Source organism: Stomoxys calcitrans, chromosome 5 (genome assembly GCF_963082655.1).
Source record: "Stomoxys calcitrans chromosome 5, idStoCalc2.1, whole genome shotgun sequence".
Classification (NCBI taxonomy): domain Eukaryota; kingdom Metazoa; phylum Arthropoda; class Insecta; order Diptera; family Muscidae; genus Stomoxys; species Stomoxys calcitrans.
Genome location: NC_081556.1, coordinates 72672644 through 72699614, shown reverse-complemented (window position 1 = coordinate 72699614; position 26971 = coordinate 72672644). Strand labels below are relative to the sequence as shown.

The 26971-nt window shown below is 38.4% G+C and overlaps 2 protein-coding genes across 2 annotated transcripts in view; one reads left to right on the top strand and one right to left on the bottom strand.

Moving 5' to 3' along the window:
* Nucleotides 1-324: 324 nt before the first annotated feature.
* Nucleotides 325-2999, bottom strand: LOC106081369 (serine/arginine repetitive matrix protein 1). The gene is made up of 6 exons (XM_013243267.2): nt 2053-2999; nt 1659-1981; nt 1503-1590; nt 1325-1372; nt 800-1251; nt 325-744 (listed from the first exon to the last, which is right to left on the bottom strand). Exons 1-6 carry the CDS (start codon nt 2183-2185, stop codon nt 595-597), a joined length of 1194 nt encoding a protein of 397 aa, XP_013098721.1. The 5' UTR covers nt 2186-2999; the 3' UTR covers nt 325-594.
* Nucleotides 3000-5811: 2812 nt separating this feature from the next.
* LOC106081359 (GTPase-GDP dissociation stimulator vimar) overlaps nt 5812-26971 on the top strand; it is a 46597-nt gene continuing 25437 nt past the window's right edge. Inside the window, exon 1 of the mRNA XM_013243250.2 lies at nt 5812-6435. Within this exon, the coding sequence (XP_013098704.1) occupies nt 6429-6435 (7 nt within the window). The 5' untranslated portion in view covers nt 5812-6428. The remainder of the gene's footprint in view (nt 6436-26971) is intronic.

The window sequence follows — 26971 nt, the reverse complement described above, 5'->3', positions numbered from 1 at the left end:
CAGCCACCCTAATTCCTACAGGGCAAGGAGTGGGCCAACGAGCAGGATGTGTGTCCCGATTTTAGCCTGGGACCACACGACACAAGTCACCTGTTTAACTGCCCAGCCAGACTTAATCGACTCAGACCCAGATCACTTAGATCGCAGAGTTCCTGGATCTGGATATTTAACAGAAACAAGCAGACGAAACATAGAACACAACACACTGCTACAACAACATAAAGCCTGGAAGATAAAAATAATAACTAAGATATGCTGTAAGAGTATTCCCTGCCTGCTGCTTTGATGCAAAATATTCTATATAACGTAAATTATACAAATAAATTTTGTTTAATATCATTGAGAGGAGCCTGATTAAAGTTTCATCTCAATGAATAAAATGTTAATTTGTGATTTATTTGCCGTTTCAAATTATGTATTTCTGAGGATTTCCTGGATTTTCTTTTCAATTTCAAGTTCCAAAAGTTAAAAAATCACACTTTGTAACGATAAATATCATTTCTTATAAATTGTTTTTTCTTAGAATTAGTTGCCAAAGATAATTTTTGTATACCTTACATATTATACTTTGCTAGACTTAGATGTAACACTTGTTTAGAACATCCGACGTGGATAATGTAATTGTTGCTGCGGTTGTTGGCCTGGTTGTCCTGTCATAACCGTAATCTGCTGCTGTCGTCCCATTTGCGTTTCATGACCTGAAGCATTACGAACTGGAGCATATCCAGATCCCGGCTTTGAATTCTAAACATATTATTGGGATTATTTTAAATATGATACAAAGTATTCGCATACATACCGGTGGAGGCGCACCGCCACTTATTTGCATTACATTAGGATGCAAAGGCATATAGACAACGCTTTCGGATAATTGATGGGTAGGTGGGCCACCATGTGAAGGCGGACCTTCGTGTTTGACTTCGTGGTAACGGTCTGTTATTTTCTCCATCGTGATTTGTGGTTTCTGAGCCTGTACACTATTGGAAACACCACCACCCATCCCAGACTGAGGATTTGGCGGTTGATCTAAGTTTATGTGGTAAACTTGTGTGGGTTTTTGCCCTTGGCTATCTGGTTTAGATGTAGGCACATTTGATGTAGGTGGCAATTCTAAATGATAACCCTGTCGTAGCGGTAGGTTGTATTGTGTATAAATAATAGCCGGTGCAGTAGGTGCTTGTGGAGGCGGGGGAGGATTGCTCGTAGTTTGATAAAACAACGTTCCAGGTGTTTGGTATTGTGAATGCGGTTCTGGAAGATAACGTAAATGTTAGATCTATGAAAGCAAGTTTAAAAACGGCATGCTTTTAAATATATTTCTTACTGTTCCACAATACTCTAGCGGAGTCTGCAGCACGACGTTCATCGTGTTCTAGAAATTATTAAACAAAATTGGAAAATAATTTAATTTATTGTAAAAACGTCGCAATTTTTTAATATGTTGTTGTATGGTATGTCAAACCGTGAAGGGAAATGACATGAAATTTCTAAATCTAACTTACTTGGCGGGTTGTAGTTGGTTTGTTTGTAATATCCCGGTTGTGTGGGAGAGGGACTACGCCCTCTTTTTACCGGAGGGTTGTTGGGTGGCTGGAAATATTAAAACAAATTACATTGTTATATAGATTGTGATAGCTATAGTTTTGGGGCCAACTCACTTTTGTCAAAACGGGCATTGTATGCTGCTGAATCTTGGGCGGTAAGAAAACCTGAGGTTGTGGTGCGGCACTTGCGGCCTGAGCCTGCAAAGCTTGCATTGCGTACATTTCATTGTCCTTTTGTTGCTTCTTACGGTTTTCATCTTCGTTGAGGACCTTTTTTAGCTGTAAAAATAATTGTTGCTTCTGGTTCTGCAGCTCGGTAAGCTTTTGCTCCAACTTTGTTATTTGACCACGGGTCTCTTCCAGCGTCATATCATTTTGCCTCTCCCGAGCTTCGCGTTCCTTTCGCTGCCTGTCCTGCTCTAACTTCGCTTGATACTCTGCAAGTTAATAAAATACAATCATACAATCTGTCTACAATCTAGAAACGTGTACCGAACCTAATACGAACCTTCTTTTTTCCTTTGCCTTTCCTTAAGAATAAACGCCTTTAAGGCTCCCCTTAATCTTTCTTCCTTTTCAGCTTTAGCTGCCGCCTGTACCGCTGCGTTTGTGGTGCTATTTGAGCCCGCAGCGGGCGGCATTTTGGAATTGAACTTCTTTTCCGTAATTTTGACGATTTTGTTAAACAATTAAAAATGTTTGTGTTAAAGTGGTTTTACTAAAATTACTTCTTCTTCGTCTTCAAAAAGGTTGGTCCAGTGTTGCCAGTATTTTTTGATCCCTTGTCCCCAAATTTCTAATCTTTCGTCTCCCAAAATCCCCAATTACAAGTAAGTTTTTCCAAAAAAAATCCCCGAGCAATTTTGAATCGCTTTATATATATATTTTTTATTTAATAAATATTCATTGGACAAGAATATGGCTCATATTGTATAATGTTTTACTGACGGTCAAATGCAGTAAAGGCCAAAACAGAATGAGGGTGTTGAGCTTCGGTTTGAGCGACGCGTTGCGAAAATGCAACTCTGCATAGAAAGCCCACAAAAGAAACGCATTTAAAAAAAAATAAACTTTGACGCTTGAAAGCGAGCTTCATTCTGTGCTGCCACGCGTAAACTAGTGTTTTAAAGTTGAAAATTGTTTAACTTTTGCGAGTTGCCTTTTTAACATTTGTTTACAAAGCTGCATTTTTCAACGCAACACTCATTCAGTTAAGACCTTAAAGCCTAGTACTACTGACTTTTCACACGAACAACTGCAAGAACGCATTATAAAAAAAAGGTGACGAAGATAACGCGAACACATTCCGTACAAGTGGTACTGAGTTCTATGAGCAAAATAGTAGCGACATGTCGCTGCATCAGGATAAATTTCGCACAATTTTAATTGCAAATGTATTTAAATGCTAACGAAATGGGCCGAATCAACTCTGCTTCCATACTGTTATCTTTGTTGTGTGTTGTTGTTTGACTTTTGTTTGTGTTCTGACAAAGAAATAAGTCCATCGGTTTTCGCAATAATTTAATAGACGCTGTGAATTAAGTCAGTCACGTGAACGCATGGATATAACATTTTTGTAAGGGTTGGTATTCTATGCTGCTTTCGGAATAGCCGCTGAAATTTTTAATTGTTCCGCGAGCGGAATTTGACAGCAAGCAAATGTTTTTATTTCCATACTAAAACACGTTTCTTTATCTGCACTTTTTGTTTTCTCTATTTTATATACAATATTTTTTCTCAAGTAAATGAAGAAAAACGAACCATTGAAACCAATAAAACAAGCAAAAATGATGCCGGCAATAGTTTTAAATATTGCCACTGTAATAGTTGTTTCCCATTTTCCTCACTATAAACAGAATACTACTTTTCCGCCTATTTTCAGATAACGTTTCGCAGACGTTTTTTTATATAAAGTTTGACAGCATTCCGCTTGAAAAGCTGAACAGATCACTCAGCTTAAGTTGTAAAACGATGTAGATGTAGGTTCCGTTCAAGTCAAATTGTACTGGATAGAAAGTTATCGATATCATGCAATAACAGTCGATAACACATGCTTTGCACTATATTGTTCAACAAACAGAGACATAACTTCTTATTGGTACAGGTGCTATGTTTTATTTTAGTGCTATCCAGTTGCTGTTGTAGCAGTGTGTTATACACTGAGGTAGTAGCCCTTGCCGATGAAGAACTCCAATCGTGTACGTACAACCGGCTGTCATGGGATTGTGTACAAGTTAGATGTGGATAGTTATCGGCATCTTTCTATAATCGATAGCAATAACCTATTAGTCGTGATGTGCACTTTATGGTATTGCTGAATACAGCATGTATAACTTGGTGTAAATTGTACCGATTAATGTTATCTACATATTCATCAAATATTACTAAAAACAGTAATGGTAAAATACAACATTTTGAAGCGAAAATTCCTCTCCGAAAAATCCGCAATTTTTGCCAAATCAAAAATTTTGTCCCCATTTTTGAAACTAAATCCCTAATTTTGGGAGTAATCGCCAATACTGGCAATACTGGGTTGGTCTTAGGATTCTAATGGGGACTTTACATGGCACATCATGATGCGTGTTCTGGTATTAGCATTGGTGGAAATAAGGGTGTATGCGTCACATGTACACACAATCACAGCTGAAAAATCAAAATCATTTGATTTTTCGATGATTGGTGTCTATCAAATACATTTATGCAGAAATGTCTGATCATAACTTGACAGATATTGAAAAACACGTTCTGTCCAAAATAAAGTTATATAAAAAGAGGAAAAGTTTGGAAAATTAAATAAATTCAATGAAGAAAAAATCGATGCACCGTTTTTGGCAAAACAGGTAGTGGCAGTTGTCCAACAACATAATTGAGTGCACTGTCTGTCAAAAACAGTGATGAGTTCAACTCTGATTTTGTATATAATACTAGTTCGCGCCATTTTTCGTTGCGTCTGTATGGTTCTTAACTATAATACACACACACAACCAAAACTCGTTGACAGATAGTGCACTTCGCGAGAAAATATTGTACTCAGCTGTTTACGGTACACTACCTGTTAATTATGTCATGCTCAGTACCACTTGTACGGAATGTGTTCGCATTATCTTCACCATTTTGTTATAGTGCTTTTTGACAGTTGTTCGTTTGAAAATTCGAAGTCAGTACTAGGCTTTATGACGGTTTGATGTTTCTCTATCAGATTACGTTATTACCAATGTCTACGAAGACTTTTTCTGACCTTCAAGATTGCAAAAGTAGCAGCTCTAGCACTCACATTTTAGGTTATGTCATACAAAAATAACATATACTAGTTTTATACCAAAATTGATAATTGTATGGTATGGAGATATAGGGTCCCCCTCGAAGTAATGCGAATGCGGTGGAATTACTCCTCAGGTGTGACAAAGGGTGGGTTTTAAGCCGGTACCATTAAAAACGGAGTCCGGCATAAGGCGAGAGACGTACTCGTCACATGCGCATTTTCCCATCCTGACCCGCAACAAAGGCTTGTTCCGGCCTCAAAGATAGAAGTCGTTTGCTAAAATCATTTCGTACAATTGCAAACGTAGCAGCTCTAACACACTCACACTCTTAGGTTATGTCTTGATTCCATATTTTTATGCAAAATCAAAATTTTGACATCCTTTATTTTACAAATGTGGTGGTATTTTGTTGGAGGCCACCGTAGCGCAGAGGTGAGCATGTCCGCCTATTTTCTCCTCCTAATGCTGGCAACATATGTGAGGTACTATGCCATGTAAAACTTCTCTCCAAAGAGGTGTCGCACTGCGGCACGCCGTTCGGACTCGGATATAAAAAGGAAGCCCCTTATCATTAAGCTTAAAAAACTTGAATCGGACTGCATTCATTGATATGTGAGATGTTTGCCCCTGTTCCTTAGTGAAATGTTCATGGGCAAAATTTACAATTTTGGTGGTATTTTGTTATAAATTTAATTTTGTAAGCATATAATTGTTTCAGAATTTCTATTCTGCAAACATATATACAATATACAAACGCATATGCCAAACAATTGTTGGCATAAAAATCCGGACTCTAGTTATGTCATACAAAAATAAAATATACAAGTGAAATTGCAAAAATGATGAATGGTACGTAAATCGATCATTTGATATAGATGATACACAAAATAGTTGACAATTTCCGTACTTTTTGTTCTTTTTTTTTGTCACTTTGTGTCACCCTGTGAAGTTAGAAAACTTGTTGTTATCGAAAGTTATCGACGTCGGTAACTTCACGCTGATATATCTACCAGCCATTTCTTATTTTACTATCGTAGTCGCAAGAAGTGAATTCCTGATTTCTAAATTCGTAATTTCGTTTTGACCTTTTGAACCTCTTGGATGGAATCCTCCACGGATTCTCGTCATTGTGTGAAACAATTCAGTGAAAAATAAGATGTAAAAAATAAATTAAAATTTAACTTGCATTAGTGAACCGTAAAAATGGTAATGTAATCAGATGTGTATCGAATTCTGTGAATTGACGGTGATAATAGTGTACATTTTCGATTTCCACCGGAAGAAACAAATGACATGAATAAAGTAAACAAAAAGATTGAACAAGGGTAGAGAAAAAAATAATAAAAAAAAAAATAAAAATACACCACACAAAGTTTAAACCAAAAACACAAGTTTTCTGCCTACAGAGCATATGTATCCTAGCGCATTTTTGCGTACATAATTACTTTTATTCTTCGGTCGAGAAGTACAGAAAAGTAGAGAAAAAAAAAACAAAATAGAAAAAGACACGACAACGCATAGCAGACAGGCAGCAAGCAAAACATCAAATACCAATCAGCAGACAGTCGTCAGTCAACGAATTTAGCATCCCAGTGAAGTGAACCAGGCATAACACAACATTATGGCGAGTAAGTACAATAGAGAAAATCCCAAGTGCAGACATTTAACCAACATCATTCTTCACCCGCACTGTTTGCCTTGCCCATGTATTTCCAATTTGAAATTAACACGGCCGGTGGATAGATAAACAACTATCACAACACGTCGACGTCGGCCCATTTCCTTGCAGTATATTTTCTTCCTCTTGTATAACACATTTGCCTCCCACCTCTCATGATGTGGAACTAAATGTTTATTTTAGGTAATAGCTAATATAAACAGTTCAAAAAGAAGATTTCTAAACTCGCGAAGTTTTTTTTTTGTATTTTATAGAAATGGGAATCATGTGCACTCTGGCACCCTGCGAGTTTTTTTTAGAGTTGTTGCTAACTCTCTTTGAATGCATAACGAAATGTGTGACGTAGTCAAGTAGTATAATTGGATATAAAATCAAAGTTGGATTAGTTGGCCGACTGCAATGTATGGTCGGTTGCGTTTTTCGTATTGTGTTTGCCTTTAACTTATGTTAGTGGTTTGCAATTGTTTAAGTGCAAAAAAGTCTTCTCGTATTGCTTTGTTAAGAGCATCAGACCATCATTCAGAAAATCGATATTTGCGGCATGGACTGACTGCCTCTGCTAACAGATGCGTTCATAATTTTCATGTGTTCGTGTAGATGGTTACAATTTTTTTAAATACATATGTGTATGAATGTACTTACATGTTTTTCTTACTTCTGACATGAATAACAGCTAAGAACAACAACACAACACCTCGGTTTCATCAATGGAGAAAGTCCTGGCTGCAGTCTCAGTGCCCTGTACGTCGCTATGATGTCGGTGGGCTTCTCTTTTAACCTCCAACTTCCGCAACTCCATTGCTCTCTCCCATCAATTCAAAGCTCTTATCAATCCTTGTTTGCATTTTTTTTTTCATTGAAAGGGTTTTTTATTTTCTTTCTTTCGTTTTGAGTATGTCTGTCTTTTCCCTGGTGTTGATGCTGTGCAAATTCTCTTTTTTTCGCGCACTCTATCAGAACCATTCCACACCACAGATATTACCAAGCTGATTTACATATTACGTTCTAGAATAGGCTCATATAGGCATACCTTTTTGCAAATATATTAAGTAAATTGAGTTTTACACAAATTGTCCAGACCACAAATAACATAATGAGTATTTTTATTATTGTGACACATTTTTAGAGCAAAATCCACTTTAAGTCAAAATATAGTAAAATCTTTTTTAATTAAAGCCCCCGTTATAATACATACATAGGTTGGCTTATGCTCAAACGGTTAGCATGGGATGAGAGTGGTGTAAAGGTAAGGACTCCCCCATCCGATATCAAAAAATAATATATAGCCTATTATTCCTTCCAGACCAGCCTACACATTCTGTGAAAATTTCAAGAAAATCGTTTCCGCCGGAAGAAACAAACTGACAGATAAACAAATACAAATTGACTTATATAAGGACAATTCCATTATACGAGGGCTGCTATATATTTCTGACCTAACTGTGAAAATGCAAATATTTTTCACCAACAATTGTTTTATTGTTTTTCAAAGTGTTGCTGGAATATGGCCTATACATTTTTGCATGCGCTCAAACCAATTGTCAAAGCACTTTCTCCACTCCAATAAAAACACCTCGAAATCCCATGGCAGCCGGTTGTACGTACCGGATTGACCCGATGGATTTCTTCATCGGCAAGGGCTGCCTCCTCAGTGTTTAACACACTGCTACAACAACAAAGTAATTTTACTGTGCGCTTCAACAACATCTTTTTGCGACAAAAAACGTTGACCATGCATATTTTCCTTTATGTGCGAGAATAAAAAGAATTCATTGGGTGCCAAGTCAGTTCTTTACGGCGTATGACACATTAAATTGATATTTTGGCCGGTCAAAAAAGGCGCTGGTTTGAGAGCTCCCATTGTCAAGGTTAACAATGATTTTCTTCGTTTTCATATTTCTCCGATACATCAGACAAAGAAATTGTCTTGTACCACTCAGAATTTACCGTCCTAGGTTTTCTTTTGTTAGCAATGTGTTGTTATTGTTGTAGCCACATTTTCATGTGGAGGTGGCGATCCTCGACCGATCGCCAAGGGAAAAGGTGGGCCAATCGAGCATCTTAGGCACTATGTATTTGTGCAAGAGCCGGTGCCGCCCGACCACTCACGAATGCCGCTGCAGCTACTGCATATGGGGTATTTTACTATCCGCAACCTGTTGTTGTTGTTGTAGCAGTTTATTGTGTTCTATCTTTCGTCTGCTTGAGTCTATTGAGTGTCAAGACCCAGGAACTCTTCGACTAAGATGGGGTGCGTCCACAGGGATCTGGGTCTGAGTCGAGTGGGTCTGGGCGGGCAGTTAAACAGGTGACGTGTAGCGTGCGGTCCCTGGTTACAATGAGGACGCACGTCGGCATCAATCCTAGCTCTGTAGGAATTAAGGCGGCTGCATCTGCCGGAACTTAATTCAGCCAAAACTGCTCTAGTTTGCCGGGGGAGGCCGATTTCTTCAAGTGCAATGGGTGGCGGTTGTTCTCCAAGGACTACATTCACCCGGTAGCCAATTACCGCATCTGCTACAGTGTCTGCATGAATGTTGTTTAGACCTGCTTGATATGCCGCTCGATCTAGAGGTTCTCTCTTGTATCGCTGAACCTCACGCTCTAGATCATGTAGATCTCCCATAAAACTTCTGGGCGGTGGATATTTATCCACAAGATGATGATTTGGATGGTCTCTGCGATAACAGCCCAAAAGGTATTGCTTAGACAGCATGTAGTTATGTCTTCGCACTGATAGGATCTTTGTCTCCTGATGAAGGTGATCCACATGAAAACTGAGGAGACAGCCCGTCGCAGTTCGGAGAGCGGCATTCTGACAGATCTGAATATTATTCCACTGCGCGTTACAAAGTTGACAAGACCACACTGGCGCCGCATAACTTACCACAGACCGGCCAATTGCTTTGTACGTGGTCAACAAGGTTTCTTTGTCTGCACCCCAAGTACTGCCAGCAAGTGACATAAGGACCTTGTTTCTACTTTTGATTTTATCGCCGATTGCTGTGGCATGTGGGGAGAATGTGTAAGAGCTGTCAAATGTGACGCCAAGTATTTTGGGAAACTTGATGGTCGAAATCATTTCTCCATCGACCATCACAGTCAGGTCAGTATTGGTGGCGGATATCTTCAGATTTCTTGCAACGAAATATGAAGCAAGTCCCTTGAGGTAGACGTTCAACCTATCGCAGATGTCAACAATGGGTGGTGGGCCTAATGCCATGATCGTACAATCGTTCGCATATGATACAATCTCTATGCCGTCTGGAGGGGGTGGAATGGAGGATAGGTAGAGGTTAAACAGTGCCGGAGATATCACACCACCTTGGGGAACTCCCTGTTTCAATCTACGGTGCTTCGACTTCTTATACCTGAATTCCACAAATGACTGGCGACCACACAGATAATTCGCGACCCATCGTTTCAGGCCTGTCTGGAGGGACGTGTTGGCGATGCCCTCAAATAATTTGGCATGGCTGACCGTGTCGAATGCCTTCGATAGGTCCAGTGCCACGAGGACCGTCCTATCACATGACCTGGACTTATTGAAGCCACGGCAAATATGTGCGGTGATGGCATGCAAAGCTGTTGTTGTGCTGTGCAGTCTCCGAAATCCATGTTGATGCTCAGCGAGTTTAAATTCTCCTACGGGGCTCGGGGCAGGAGTAATGCCTCAAGCGTCTTTGCCACTGGTGAGAGTAGGTAGATCGCTCTGTACGACTCCCCCAGGCTTAATTAGCGGGATCACTCTGCCCATTTTCCATACATCGGAAACTATAAGAGTGTTCAAAGACAGGTTGAGGACAGTAGTAAGGTACTCAAATCCAGGTGAATCCAGATTCTTCAACATCAATGTAGAGATTCCGTCGGGGCCCAACGCCTTAGATAATTTGGCGCCACGGATGACATTCGTAACTTGCCCACGGTAAATTGTGATGGGTGTTCATCGGCTCGGAGAATACGAATACGGTGAATGGCTCTCCTCCTTGACCTGTCTCTCTCGGGATGCATAATAAATTGACGGTTGAACAACCTCTTCTCTCTTCGGATCAGTCATGGTTATTTCGCCAAAAGAGACTGAGGTCCTGTCATCCCGTCTACCGGTGTTTGAGAGTGACTTAACAGTAGACCACAGTAGACCACAGTTTGCCTACACCGGTGCCTAAGTTACATTGCTCCAAGTGTTCCAGCCACAAATTCCGCTTATGTTTGTTGACTACCCTGTTTATTTCCAGATTAAGCTCGCTGATTCTGGGGTTAGCGGGGTCCATAGCACGAATCCCATCACGCTCATCTGCGAGTACCACTGCTTGCGCCGGGAAATTGGGCCGCACTTGGGGTATTCGACCGGCTGGTATAAATCGAACGGCTGCTGCGTTAATGATGTCTCGGAATTTCCTCTCGGCCACTAGCGGCGATTGGTATACTCTCTGAAGCCAGTCCAATCGACCTTCTTATGATTGATAAACGTCCGGCGCTCAGAGGTTATGAAGTCGGGTGGTCGGTCGATGGTGGGAATTGTGGGGAGGTGGTCTGACCCCAGAGAGATGACGGCTTGCCAGGATACGTCACTCAGGAGATCAGGGGATGCAATGGAGATGTCTGGCGAGCTGCAAAACGTGGAGCTTTCAATCTGCTGTTCCAAAGCTATGCCACGCTGGTCGTTACCTAGGGAAGAATGACATGACGTGTGATGCGCATTAAAGTCGCCTAGAACCAGACGATTATGGCCAGATAGCAACCCACTTATGTCGGGGTTTTAAGCCTGGCCATTAATCGGGACACAGCTACCAACCGGCATTCAATGTAGGGGTCACTAGCGCCATGCGCAGGCGAGATAGGTCTATATTGCACGGAATAGTGTATTACGAAGGCCCCACCTCCATTCCTTAAGCGATCCTTACGTAGCACATTGTAACCGGCTATGTTCGCACAGCACCTTGCGACATAGCCAGTATGACTATACTCCCGTACTGAAGTAAGGCCAGAGCAAGATCGGAATTGTACCCAATCCATGCACCGGTTACACCCCACCGACACCGACCGATGATGAAGGCGATTCTGGCAAACCGAACAGAACTAGGGTCCGGGGTTCTTTTCAATCCCGGCACGGACCAGAAGCGTGCGAAGAAGACACTCCTGGATGTGCCTCTCCCATGACGAAAAAAGACGAACACGTACACTGAGGCGGCAGCTCTTGCCGATGAGGATTCTATCGGGCCAACCGGATCCCATGGGATTGATCCGCAACCTGTGGACGTTACAGCAATGAACACCACACAGATCGGACCTCAATATAGCAGCCTGTGTGGTGCGTACTGCTATCCCGTGTGTTGTACACTGTGGCGGCAGCCCTTGCCGATGAAAGACTTCATTGGGCCAATCCGTTTTGCCGAAGAAACAGGTTACCATTTGCTTGGAAGTGCGTTTTCCCGAATTTAACGGGATCCAACGATTTGTACGACCATAAAAGCCCAAGGATGCCTCTATTTCATGGTATGTCACTTGACGATCTTGCAGTGGAATGTTCCATACAAAGAAGCAGCAACTGAAGTTGTGGGCAATCAGCAGCATCTAGAGCCTCACTGAGAGACAGGGCGGCACGCTTAAATACTGAGTAACTACTCGATATCACAAGGCGAGTAATTCGGGCCTTTAAATAACCATTAATTGGAGCTTGACGAGGATTGCATACTCCACATACAAATATGGGGCTACAACAACAACAACTTCTCTGGGACAACGGCTGTTGTTGAACAACTTTCACGCAATTCCTCTCTGAGCAAGCATCGCACAGTGGGTTGGGAAAAAAATAAGTGGAAATAATTTGTGGACGGGTAAAAAAATTTGGCACATATACAATTTCGTGAATACATCTTTATCCATACATAGATTTGTTGAGACCGATCGACGTCATGGCCATTGGTTTTTTAAAAGCGCCGTGTCATATCGAGCATCATAGGCACTCAGTATTTAAGCAAGAGCCGGTGCCGCCCGATTTCTCCCAGAGACTCTCCTCTCGATATCGTTGATTGTGCGCGACTACAATTGCAGCTACTCCGTATGGAGCATTTCGCTATCTGAATGGACCAATCCACTATCCGCAAGCAGTGGACACGCTCCGAAGCTTGCAGCTAAGCTTCTCGTGACAGCGATGAACATCACAAAGGTCGGACCTCAAAGTTCAAGCCTACGTGGTGCTCATAGCTATCCCGTGCCGAGGATGAAAAAATTTGTGGCCTCTTGTTGCCATAACGCTCGTAAAAAGTTGTGGAAAATGAAAACGCACGAAAATTTGTATAAGAAAATTATATTTTTTTGTATACATTTTTTATAATTTATTGGCAATAGTTTAGGTTTATGTTGAATGGGTAACCCCCACCATGATACTTTACTCGGATGGCCAGTCTGAAATGAAAATGTGAGAAATATAACATCGTGTAAGTCCGGATTTGTATACATAAAAAGAAATTACAAGAAGATAGTAGCGGGTAAGGGCCAATACGGCGCATCGTTTCAGCTTATCCATGTTAGCACTATTTCGTGAAATCGGAGCCTATCCAGGGATTCATAGAACCCAGGAACTTGTATGCCGCTATCTATACTTATTTTGAAAACTGTAAATCCCTTCCTATCGTATGGCACAGAGCTCTGCCTGAAAGAACTTTCACTCGTTCGGCAGTCTGGAGTCTGTCTCCATCTTCGAGCCATCTATAAAGAATAAGGTATTACTATCTTCATACACAGGATTTGGTTCCCATTCCTCCTTCCCGAGAGAGTGAATCCTGGGAGCATCCGTCCCCGAGGCGTTCACGTTATCACCCGCCTTCTGACTAAACTATCTACGCACCACACTAAGTGCACCAATGTGGATTTATAAAGGCGGTTCAACGCGACCAGCTGAAAACAGACGGCTAGTTTTACGGTATTAAGATGTAAGTTCTGTGTTTAAATTTCCAGCAAACAACTTAATTTTTTTTTGCACGTTCTCTTTGTGTTTCTTTTTTTCACAAAGGAGCGCAAGTTTCTTTGGTTGTGTTGAGAACAATGTTGTTTTTGAAATTACATCAAGATGACGAGATGGCGGATTGCACCATAAAATTATTTCGTCATGGAAGTCCACGATGATAGCCCTGTCACGTGGTATAAAGTCCGTCCACAGAGAGAAGCTCAGTTGCACCCCGCGCGGTTCAGGGCGGTGGCTGTCGACCCATCTCCTCTTTGTTAAATGCCTTCTCAATATTCAGAAAGACCTCCATCGCATACTCCTTCAACTATTGATATGTTTGTAATATCAAATGCTACGTTTTGTAATAAGCACCATACGTCTTTACATTTACGATAAATTTATGCTACATTTACGGTGCACTACGGTATTTCAACTTAAACAAGGCCGGACCGAACTTTGGATACCCACCACCTCGGGTATATATGAAAACCGCCTTTCGCCACAATCCGGTGTGAATTGGATAACTTATGCACCCAAATTGAGCACTGTTGAATTTTGTATTTCAAATTTCAACAAAATCGGGTAATAAATAAAACTTTTATGTGCTTCAGACCCTTAGCTGGCATATCGGTCTATATGACAGCTATATCTAAAGGTTAAATAATCCACTGTTTCAAATTTCAGCGAAATCGGATAAAAATAAAGCTTTTATGGGCTTCAGACCCTTAATCGGGAGATCGGTCCTTATGGCAGCTATATCTTAATATATTCCTATCTGAACCATATATAAGGCATATTTCGGTAGGCTTACAGTAACCCACTGTTTCAAACTTCATCGAAATCGGGTAATAAATAAAGCTTTTATGGGCTTTAGACCCATTATCGGGAGATCGGTATATATGGCAGATATATATAAATATAGTTCGACTGAACCATATTTGGGTCATATATTGGAAAGCCTTAAGCTACTCACTGTTTCAAATTTCAGCGAAATCGGATGAAAAAGGAGCATTTATGGAAATTAGACCCTTTATCGGCAGATCGGTCTATAAGCAGCTATATCCAAATATGGTCCAATCTGGCCCGTGCATCAAAAAGACGTATCTGTGCCAAATTTCATATATTCAATATATCAATTTCAATATATCAATTTTTAAAGGCTGTAGAGAGATTACAACAGACGGATGGATAGACGGACAGACACACGGACATCGTTAAATCGTCTTAGAATTTTACGACGATCCGAAATATATATATTTTGTAGGGTCGCAAATTGATATTTCGATGTGTTGCAAACGGAATGACTAAATGAATGTACCCCCTATACTACGGTGGTGGGTATAAAAATATTCCTTTGATAAATATATTATCGGATTATATCTTGATATTTAAAACGCATATTTTTCCTCTTTTAAAACGCGTATTTTTCATCCAAAATTTGGTAGAATGATTTCCTAAACACATCCGATACCCATGCAAAATATTGTCTAGATCGGACCATATTTGGATATAGCTGCCATATAGTCCGATCTTCCGAACATAGATTTTTAACTCTTAAAAGGCGTTTTTATATCCGATTTCCCTAAAATTTTACGATGGAATTGTATTAGTGTATCTTTTACCTTGGCGAATACGGTTTAGATGGGATCATTGTTAGATATGTTTTTGTGTTTTTCTTTGCATCTGCAATTTATATCAGATTACTTCTAAATTGTGTTTCGTTGACCTACCTCTTGATCGAATTTCTTGAAGTCATTGAAGACCTTTTTTACATTTTTTCGCTTTAAGTTATTAATTTTAAAATATGTATGCTATTTAATGATTATAATTATTATAATAATATGTATTAATTAAATGATTATATTGAACAATACTGTTGTTCAATATAATCATTTTTGAAGCGTGATACTCGTTTGCCGAGTTACTATGAACAAAAACCATAAATTCTAAGGTGCCGTTGTTCTTGAAAATTTACATTATTTTGTACTTTCCTTTAATTGCTGGCCAAAGCTGGCCATAATTCACATAAATGGATACCAGAATATAATGCCAGTGGAAAAATTGCACCTGGTCCTTCTATGTTGTAACTATATATTGAGCGTAAATTTGGTGTACCATTTCTCAAAGCTTCCACGCTTTTACATAAAATTCATCACATTATCTATGATATCCTAATTATAAAAGGTATCATCTGGTAGTCATGTGACGGTTAGCGTAGGATATTGAATATTAAAGTTGTGTGGAGTAAACTGTATAAGCTTTTAAGAAAAAATGAAACTTAAAATACGCTTGTGCCAGCACTTAATGGTAAGCAATGAATATATGTAAGTGCTTTTTTCAAAGACGCAAACGACAGCGTCATCCCATACCATTGACGGGACGACTTTGTACAAACTATGCAACAGATACTCACAACCGATATTGTTGAAGCAGACAGATGGTGCTTCTCTATGCAAATTTTTCCTTAACCTATGTAATCGGTATGAACTGAAAATGACCAATTTTAACGTTGACATTTTGCCTGAAAATGAAATAGAAATCTAAACATTAAAACTTTGTAACATTTTGAAAGCCTAAGGAAGACAGTGTTTCTAATATTTTTCTAACATTAAATAATGGGGTTGGTGATATGGCAGGATGGTGGTTGAGGTTATAAAAGTATAGCTAAACAACGAGCCTTATCTACAAAAAATGTAATAGATTCGTTTGGTGCCAGCATTGGCCCGAATATGTGATATTGACGCCAGAAATCCTTCCCACTCATCACAGCGAAGGCAAATGAAATCACACACAATGGAGCAATTAAAGTAAAGCAACAAAGAAAATGATTTGAGGGTGGTAGTTATCAAAACCAGTAAGTAGAGGGTGTCACAAGCATGAAGTTGGGACTTCCACATTTATGCAGCATAAGGTGTTGACGATATTACGTAAAATAAACATCAACAAAACGCTTCATGTATTTTGAGCCAGATAAGAGGAAAGAAGATTGAAGCCTATTCTTAAAAACTAACAAAAAGATTCAACTGAAAAAGAAATTAATGCAAAAAATGTAAAACCTAAAGAAGAAAAACTATTTATGTGAGATATATAAAATGAAAGAGTAGATTGAGAATTGAATTTATTTCCTAACTCCTTGCATATTTTCAAATATATCAGGAGGGATTTATCCAAAAAATCGAACACTTTGATAAGATACAATTGCAGGATTTCTCGTTATTTTCTTTCCTACAGTTTTTCTGTTTATATTTTCTTAGTTCCTGATTATCGTTATTTTTATTTAGTAAAAAACAAGTAAAAGCGTGCTAAGTTCGGCCGGGCTGAATCTTATATACCCTCCACCATGGAGCGCATTTGTCGAGTACTTTTCCCGGCATCTCTTCTTAGGCAAAAAATGATATAAGAAAATATTTGCTCTGCTATTAGATCGATATTTAGATATGATCCGGTTTAGACCTACATTAAATAATATGTTAGAGACCTTATAAAATGTCAGCCAATTCGAATAAGAATTGCGCCCTTTGGGGGCTCAAGAAGTAAAAGAGAGAGATCAATTTATATGGGAGCTGTATCGGGATATAGACCGATTCAGATCCGTCGTACAAAATTTCAGGCAAATCGGATAATAATTGCGACCTCTAGAGCCTCAAGAAGTCAAGATCCCAGATCGGTTTATATGGCAGCTATATCAAAACATCGACCGATATGGCCCATTTACAATACCAACCGACCTACACTAATAAAAAGTATTTGTGCAAAATTTCAAGCGGCTAGCTTAACTCCTTCGGAAGTTAGCGTGCTTTCGACAGACAGACGGACGGACGAACATGGCTAGATCGACATAAAATGTCGCGACGATCAAGAATATATATGCTTTATGGGGTCTCAGACGAATATTTCGAGTAGTTACAAACAGAATGACGTAATTAGTATACCCCCCATCCTATGGTGGAGGGTATAATAACAAAAACAATATAATGAATCGTTGTTTAAAAGTAGTCGATTTTATTTATATAATAGATACTAAGTTTATAGTAAATACAAGTATAGTATCCCAGCACGGGATAGCTGTGTGCACCACACAGATCGGTTGCGGATAGTGGAAGTAGCTGCAAAGGCAGTCGCGGACAATCAGCGGTATCGAGAGGAGAGAGGTCGGGTGGCACCGGCTCTTGCACAAATACTGAGTGCCTATGATGCTCGATATGACAAGGCGAGTTATTGGCGCCTTTAAATCTCTAATGGTCACCATGTTCTCGCGGCGAAGGGTTCTTTGGACCGGAACGAGTTTGCTCGTTCGAGGGTCGCCACTTCCACATGAAAATGTGGTTACAACAACAACAGTAAAATATATAAAGCATTGGCTATTATGTGCATCAGCTATAAATTAATAACAAAAAGCAATTGGCGTATCTCGATAACTATTTTAGACTGAAATAACATATTTTCTGAAATCGGCGTTTTAAGCATTGAAATTGATTAAGAATTGAAATCCGTAGGCGATTTAGTGGGCCGCCATCTTGATGTATGTTATCACGGTAACTTCAACATCGCATTTTGGACATGAGTTGGTATTACCATTTGAAAGGTGTTGGTATGTAGCAATTTAATGTCCCATGCGAAGACGGAAATTCTAAGAAAAAAAGGAATAGAGATATCTTAATAATTCTTTTTGAATTTTTCCAATAAAAGTGTCTTTAAAAGAACAAAAATATATCCTGCTCGCATTTTTTTTTCACAAAATCGCCCAAATACCCATTTTGTGCAAAAATGATTTCAAAATCGGCATTTTTTAGTAAATTTGCTGTGGAGGCTACAAATATCGTTCGGTGCAAACAATTTTTCGCATGTGTTTAGGGGACATATGGAGTAAAAAAACATAAGCCTGAATGGGGGACGAAAATCGAACCACAAATGCTTTCGTAAACTGCAAAATACGAAGCCAATCTCGGACAAAATTTCAACAAATAAAAAAAAAATTAAAAATCGAATAAATCGAGCACTATCCATCAAAAAATGAATTATGAAAATCTTACGACAAATGAAGATTTGGCAACCCGAACCATTTCGTACATGATCTCGATAACCAATTAAAAATTCAAAGAGCAATATCTATCCGTTCTCAAAGACATATTTTTTTACTAGTTTTTATTCCACTGTGCTACGCCTATATTCCACATTTTACGAAGGATCTTTCTCTTAAACACTTCAAATATTATAGATTAGTATAAGTTACAAATTTTCTTAAAATCCTTTTAATTTGCTTGCCTATTTAAGAATTTGATTTGATGATCTTTATCAGTCCTGTTCCGGCTTTCGAAAACGCAGAACGATAAACATTGTTTTGGCTATATTTTCTAAGACTACTTATTTTACGGTTTGATATCACTTGAGGTTCCTCTTACTTTATGAAAATTTGATTAGAATATGCATTTCAACATAGATATGACATGGTTTGCAAGATATAAGGCAAACAAAAATAAGGCAAACAAAATCTTTCGTTTTGTTATTTCGACAGTATGTGAGAGTCATTTGATGATATTTAACACAGTGCAACAAAGTTTAGTATATAAAGAAACGTATGTAATATATAATTAATTAACAAATAATTTTTAATAAAAAGAAGAATATTTAAGGCATTATCAATATTAAGATTATTTAAAGATTAAAGATAGATTGAATTGATAAGGGCAGGGAGTTCCATAGGCGAATCGCGTTTGTAAGATATAGCCATTTTGATATTAACAGGCGATATCGAGGTGCAGGTATTACGGACATTTTTCATAGATGATTTTATACAATAGAAAAAGATTTTTTATATCAAGAAAATCGCCAAATTTCATAGTGTATTGCTTTCTTCATAAGGTGAATAGCTCTCATTTCGATTTAAGCCATGAACATATCTTATTATTGTATTGTGAGCTATCTCCAGTTTAGTGCTCCTAACGTCGCATTTAATAAACAGTTCACTCCCATGGCAGAACACAGGTAGTAAGTACGTTTTAGCCAACAGGAGACGAATGAGTTTTGGCGTAAACGATTGTGTTTGGTACTGTGGCCTTAGCATACCAAATTATACCATATTATGTGAACGGCCCATGTCAGTGAGTTATTGAAAATTTAAGACTTCGACTACCTGTATGTGTTGCTCACCAATTAATATATGTTCTTCAGTAAAAATATTGTGGTCTATATGAAGGTAGGGTTTTAGGGTTTATATGAAGGTAGCTGGAATGAACCCACCTGGAAATAATTCCCAAATCTTCATTTAATTGTAGGAAACCCTGACGTATACTAGATATAGCAAAACTCAGATATGTATAGAGGAGTATCTGAGCCGGGGGGTAGGTCTTTTATGTTCATCGAGAAAAGCAGTCGTGCCAAAATCGAACCCTGCGATACACCCTTATTCAATTGTACAGATTTAATTACAACCGACTAAGTTCTTTGGCAGATAGTTTTTAACATACAACACAGAAGATGTAGAAAAACTCAAAAAATGCTACAGTTTCAAGCTAAGCAGATCGTGGTTAACACAGTCAAAAGCTTTGGAGTGATCTAACAGTACTAGGCATGTTACTAATCGATCATCAATACTTGACCAATATCTTCGGTAACATTGATTAAAGCAGAAACACAGCTGTATCTTGGCCTAAAGCCAGACTCTTGCTGGATTATCTTTTCAAAAGCTTTTGAGGAGAAAGACAGAATTGATATGGAGCAGCGATATTCATTTTAATTTTTTTTTGATTTTTGCAATCGTATTCTTTTGGAATGTTTCCATATGGTCCGATATTTGCCAGTTGTTAAAATTGTATTGAAGAAGTATACGACAGTGTGTACGATAAGGTGGATTTTAACTCTCATATACATCAATAGGCCGAACACATGAAAATTCAAAAGTCGTAGAGTCAGAAAATGCTTGTGCGTTTGATCTGACAGTTGATGGGGTTGTTTCTAGATTAATAGCTACAAGATGTGTTGTCGTTTTTAGGAAAATGCGTATACTTTATTAGATTTGCACAAATTTCCGCTTTAAGAGTGGACCGAACATCAATTCTGGTATTGTTTTCCACGTTCTTTTGGAATCAGTAGCCTGACGAAATTTTTTGGCATAATAGCAAGCTTTAGCACGTTGTTGTTTTATAGTTGTAATATCTACACTATACAAACCAGTTGACTTAAACGAATCAATCAGTGTTTTCTCTTTTAAAGGTTCTCATTTCTAACCTTTAAAAGAGAAAACACTGATTGATTCGTTTAAGTCAATTGGTTTGTATAGTGTATTATTACTTCATCATAGTGCGCAGAAAGATCAAAGATGGTGTCGAAATTAGATTCATACGGTATTCGACAATTTGGTCTATGCACAACCCAATAGAATTTTACTGGTATTAACAACAAGCTCGACAAATAGAGATTAAATTTTCTCATTATGTTTAGATTTAGTTTTTCTTTATATAGATAGCCACGCCACCTCCAAGGGAGCTTCGATCATTTCTGTGTACATTGTTTCCTTTAACACTTATTATTCCGTCAGTAATAGGTGTATTAAACCAGGTTTCGTTTACATATATTATGTCAATTTCAGACATTTCGAAATTCTGCCGAAATTCATATATTTTCCTTTTTAAACTTTGTGCATTAATATGACAGATATTCAAGCCAGTTTTCTATCTACAGTGTACATTAATCATGTTATGATTCTTTATTGGATCCCAACCTACGATTGATTAAATACATTTATTAGTATGCCAACGATTTTGTTTCAGAATTTGAAATGAAGGAGAAATTTGTAACGAATTCGTTAGAATATGTTTTACTATTTTCTTGTTAAAATTAACAAAAACTATGCAAAAATCGCTTTAGAAAATATAGATTGGAAATAGCAAGGTGTTGATACCTAACATATGCGGTCAAAAATATGACCTACGATGGGTAAAAAGGAATGCCATTAACACAAAGATCTCATGATACCGCCAAGTTTAAGTATTTTGTCGGATGAACTCGAAGGTATTTTATATCTTCTCTTTATGCTAACTCTTTGCATATTTAGTTTCAACCTTCAGTAGTCGTTCATTTATTTCCCTTGATTCCCGCTGCTGGTGGGAAAGCTCGTTTCGGTCCAAAGGACCGATCGTCGCAGGAACATCGTGGCCATTGGTAATTAAAAGGCTTCAATAACTCGCCTTGTCCTATCAAACACTATATAACAACTGCTACAAATAGCCTGATTGACATTTTTCTTGGTTCAAAGTCTGATAATGCTCTACTATACAATCAGCTTTGTATGCACACACCAGACAAGATCTTTTAACTTTAATAAGATAAATTAAGATAAACTTGCTTGTGAAATATACAACAAAATATATGACTTTTACTCAACTGATGATCAGTTAACGTTTCATAGTGAAAATCTATGGTATCTTCTTGACTGTACCGTACATATTTGCACACCAGGTCCTCAAAAAGCTCGGAACTTTTGGTAAAGTGAGTCAATTAACACTCAGAACTGATGTAAATAAAAAATGAATAGTCCTAAAGATAGCTATTATGCCAAAAAAAAAAAAAAAAAACGCCAGGCTACTGGTTCCAAAAGAAATTGTTGTCGGGTCCACTCCTATTAACGAAAATTGCTGTAAATCCTGATGAATTGAACACATTTTTCCAAAATAGTACAACATATCTTGCAGCTAATAAACTTGAAACAATCCCATCAACTGTCATATCAAACGCACACACTGTCGTATTTCACATACATCTTCAACACAATTTTAACAACTGGCAATTATCGGACCATATGGAAACTTTCAAAAGTAATACCATTACCAAAATCAAAAAATGAAAATGAATATCGCCTCATATCAATTCTGCCTTTCTCATCGAAAGCTTTTGAAAAGATAATCCAAAAGCAAATAAGGACATATTTAAAGGAGCACTGCCTCTTATTCAGTAAAAAGTCTGGCTTTAGTCCAATATACAGCTTATACATATAATATAAGCTGCTGTAATCGACTGAAGAACAACAAGGCAGCAGGAGCCGACGGGTTACCCGCTGAACTATTTAAGACCGGAGGCGACACGCTGATAAGGCGTATGCGTCAGCTTATCTGCGGAATCTGGCTAGAAGAACGCATACCCGATGATTGGAACCTCAGCATACTATGTCCCGTACACAAGAAAGGAGACAAGACGGAATGTGGCAACAAAAGAGGAATAAGTCTCCTCCCCATCGCATACAAGATATTCTCGATTTTAATGTGTGAACGATTAAAACCTAAAGTCAATGGGATACTTAGGCCCTATCAACGCGACTCCATACTTGGTAAATCTACTATAGTTCAAATATTTAAAGTGCTCCAAATCCTGGAAAATACCCGAGAAGGACAAATCAACACCTACCATCTCTTTGTTGGCTACAAAGCCGCCTTCCATACTTCTTTACGTTCAAAGGTATTTCAAGCCATGTCTGAGTTTGGTATCCCTGCAAAATTAATAAGACTAGAGGATGACACTTGATGATACGCGTTCCTCAGTAAGAATAGGAAAGAATCTCTCCGAACCATTTAATACCAAACGATATTTCAGACAAGGAGACATCCTATCGTGTGATCTCTTTAATACACTGCTGGAGAAGATTATACGAGATGCAGATGTTAATAGATATGGCACACTAATGACAAGAGAACACACGCTTCTCGCCTATGCCGACGACATCGATATCATACGACGGTCACCGGAAGTAGTAACTGCAGCCTTTGAAAGAATCGAAAGAGAGTCAGTGAAAATGGGTCTGACATTAAATGGAGATAAGACCAAAAGTATGGTTTCAACTCCCAAAAAGCCTTGCACAACCGAGCAGATAAAGAAAATGGAGAAAGTTGGGAACCACAACTTTGAGATAGTCAGTAACTTTATCTACCTCGGCACCGCCGTAACCGAAACGAATGACACCAGTTTTGAGATAAAGCGAAAAATAATACTGGCAAACAGATGCTACTTTGGACTTAGTAAGCAGTCTTCGACAGACGAAGACTACACTTTACAAGACACTGATACTACCCGTGCTGTTATATGGTTCTGAAGCATGGGTACTTGTGAAAGCAGATGAGGCAGTGCTTGGAGTATTTGAGAGAAAGATTCTTCGTAAAATATATGGACCAGTTTGCGTTAACGGAGAATATAGGCGACGTATGAACCACGAGCTGTATGAGCTGTATGACGACGATAGCATAGTTACACGCATCAAAATACAACGGTTGCGTTGGCTAGGTTATGTTGTCAGAATGAATGAAGAAGCTCCAGCAAAGAAGACTTTTGAATGCAAACACGGTGGTACACGCGAATCGTGAAGACCAAAAGCCCGATGGAAAGATCAACTTATAAGAGACACCTGGAAACTTGGTGTCAGAGATTTTAGAATTAGTGCATAAGATCGAGGCGCTTGGAACGCTATTCTACGTTCGGCTAGTGGAACAAATTAAAGTAAAGTAAGTAATCGATATTATGGATTGGCCAAGTATTGATGATGGACTAGTAGCATGCCTAGTTGGAACTGTTGGATCACCACGATCTGCTACGCTTGAAACTGTAGCATTATTTTTTCTTCATCAGCTGTGTTGTAAGTTAAAAACTATCTCTGCCAAAAAACTTAGTCGGTTGTAATTAAGGATATAATGTCCAAATCTGTACAATTGAATAAGGGTGTACCACAGGGTTCGATGTTGGCACGACTTGGCAAACGACCAAACGCCCCGGCACAGATACTCCTCTATACATATCGCAGTTGTGCTAAATCTAACATACGTCAAGGTTTCCTAAAATTAATAAATCTTCATTTTAATAAAATAAATTTAAATAAAATTAATTTAAATTAAATAAATCTTCATTATTCCCAACTGGGCTCATGCCAACTACCTTCATATAAACCCTAAACATCTATCTTTTTCTAATTTAAAATTGCAGCCACAATATTTTTACTGAAGAACGTATATTAATTGGTGAGCTTCACATACAACTAGTCAATACGGCAAAAAATCTTGGAATAACTTTCAATAACTCAATAACATGGTCCGATCGCATAGTTGCGACTACTGGAAAAATATTTACGCCAAAAGACGCCTCCTATTGGCTATAACGTACTTACTTCCTGTGCTCTGCTATGGGAGTGAACGATTTTCTTGATATAAAAATCTTTTATTATTGCATAAAATCATCAATGGAAAATGTCCGGAATACCTGTACCAAATGCTGTAGTTTGGGAGAATAGGAGGATATAATTGGTTATGCCTCGATATCGCTTGCTGATATCAAAATGGCAATATCTAACAAACGCGATCCGCCTATGGAACTCTACCCTTATCAATTAAATCAATTTGCAATACAAATTAATTAAATAAAAACTTTAGTGAAAAATACCTAAATAATCGTTATATGGTTAAAAATTATTTGTTAAATCATTATATATTACGTACGTTATTTTATATACCGATTGTTACAATAGGGGTATCAAATTAAAGGTATTTAAAAGTAGAGTACGAACTTGGTATACAAATTTCATCCTAAGTGCTCGGTGGCCCCACCCCCACAAAACCCCCCAACAGGACAATTTCACCGCTTGGCACAATATGGGTATCAAATAAAAGGTATTCAAAAGTAGAGTGCAAATCTGACATAAAAATTTACCCCTTGGTGTCTAAGGGGCTTCCCTACCCCGCAAAATCCCCCAGCAGGGCATATTTACCAATTGGGGCAATATGGATATCAAATGAAAGCTATTTAAAAGTAGAGTGAGAATATGATAAAAAAAAAATATTCCTTGGGGCCCCCATCCCCCCATAACCCCTCAATAGGACATATTTACTGATTGGTACAATATGGATATTAAATGAAAGGTATTTGAAAGTTGAGAACACCTCTGTTATAAGAATTTGGTAAAAACCAACCAAAATCCCCAAAACGGGAATGAATGTCCAACGTCACAAAATGGGTATCAAATGAAATGTCTTTGGGAGATAACTACGAATCTGGTATACGCATTTGGGACAGAGTCTTGGACCGGCCCACCCACTAAATACCCTTCAGTAGGACGTGTAGTTCGATTGGGATAATATGGAAATTACAAGAAAGGTCTATGACAGTAGAGTTCGAATCTAATGTTGATATAAGAATCCAAACCTCTGGGTCACGTCCTGCCGTTCAGCAGGACATTTAGATCGCGACAATAAAGGACTCAAATAAATGGCATTTTAGGTCTTAGCGTCGGGGTGACCGACCCTCCCATCCTAATATAAACAACACCAAACTGTATGTAGGTCGACTGAGAACATATTGTACACAAATAAAAGGACTTATCAGAAGGCAAACCCCTCCCCGCATCCTACAAAAAACAAAAAGGGGATTAAAAGTAATAAATGAAGGCCGATCAGGATAGAATAGGACAGCAATAAAAGGTCTTTGGTAGTAGAGTACACTCTTTGGCCTTAGATTGGGACACAGGAAGAAACTGTGGATCTTTCATAATGTGTTATCGCAAGTGGTAGCTTTGATATATGAATTTGAAAGTAGATAATCAAAACAATTAAAATAATTAATGTGGGTCTGAATGGGACCCATAGCCCCGAATGTCTTGATCACCAGCTTAAAAATGTTTAAAGAAAAAGCCATTTTATGGTGTAGTGAAGGCACCGGTCCAGCTAGTATTACATAAAATCGTATGGAATAGAGATACATATTTTCATGATTCTTCTCCAACTTTGGCATACTCTTTCCAACATTTCGGCCGTTATCTCACGAATGAATGCTTCAATGTTGTCTTCTAATGCGTCAATTGAAGCGGTCTTGACTGTATAGACTTGAGCTTTAACATAGCCCCACAAAAAATATCATAAAGGCGTTAGATCGCACCATCTAGGCGGCCAATTGACCGGTCCCGAACGCGAAATAAAATGTTCACCGAACACGCCTCTCAATAAGTCCATTCGTGCTGTGTGGCATGTGGCGCCGTCCTGTTGAAACCACATGTCATGCAAGTCAAGCTCTTGCATTTCGGACAAAAAAGTTGTGCTCTTCGTAAGCACAATGTAATTACCTTAAATGAAACAATATGTCGTTATTGATATAAGGATAAAGATACTTTGTAACGCCCGTTACATTGAGGTGTAAGGCCCGTTACAAATAAAAACTTATTTTTTGAAAGGCTGTGAAATTTGGGGTAGAAAGATATACATATAATGAAAGAAAATTATGTGAAATTTGATATCAGAGATTATTAAATGATAAGAGATAAGTGAAAGGCATGCAAATTTCACCCATTGTACTGGTAACGCTCGTTACGCTAGTTTTGATGGCTCTATATGCCTATACTGGCAAAACCAACGACATTAATTGATGGTTCGGTAAAGGGATTAAAAATGCACAAAGATCATTTAAAGTAAAGCTTTTAAATATATTAGTTTGGAAGATATTGGGTTTTCCAATAAGAGGTTTTATTTAGGTATTTGGTATGAGATAAATTATGGGATGTTTATTTTATAATAAA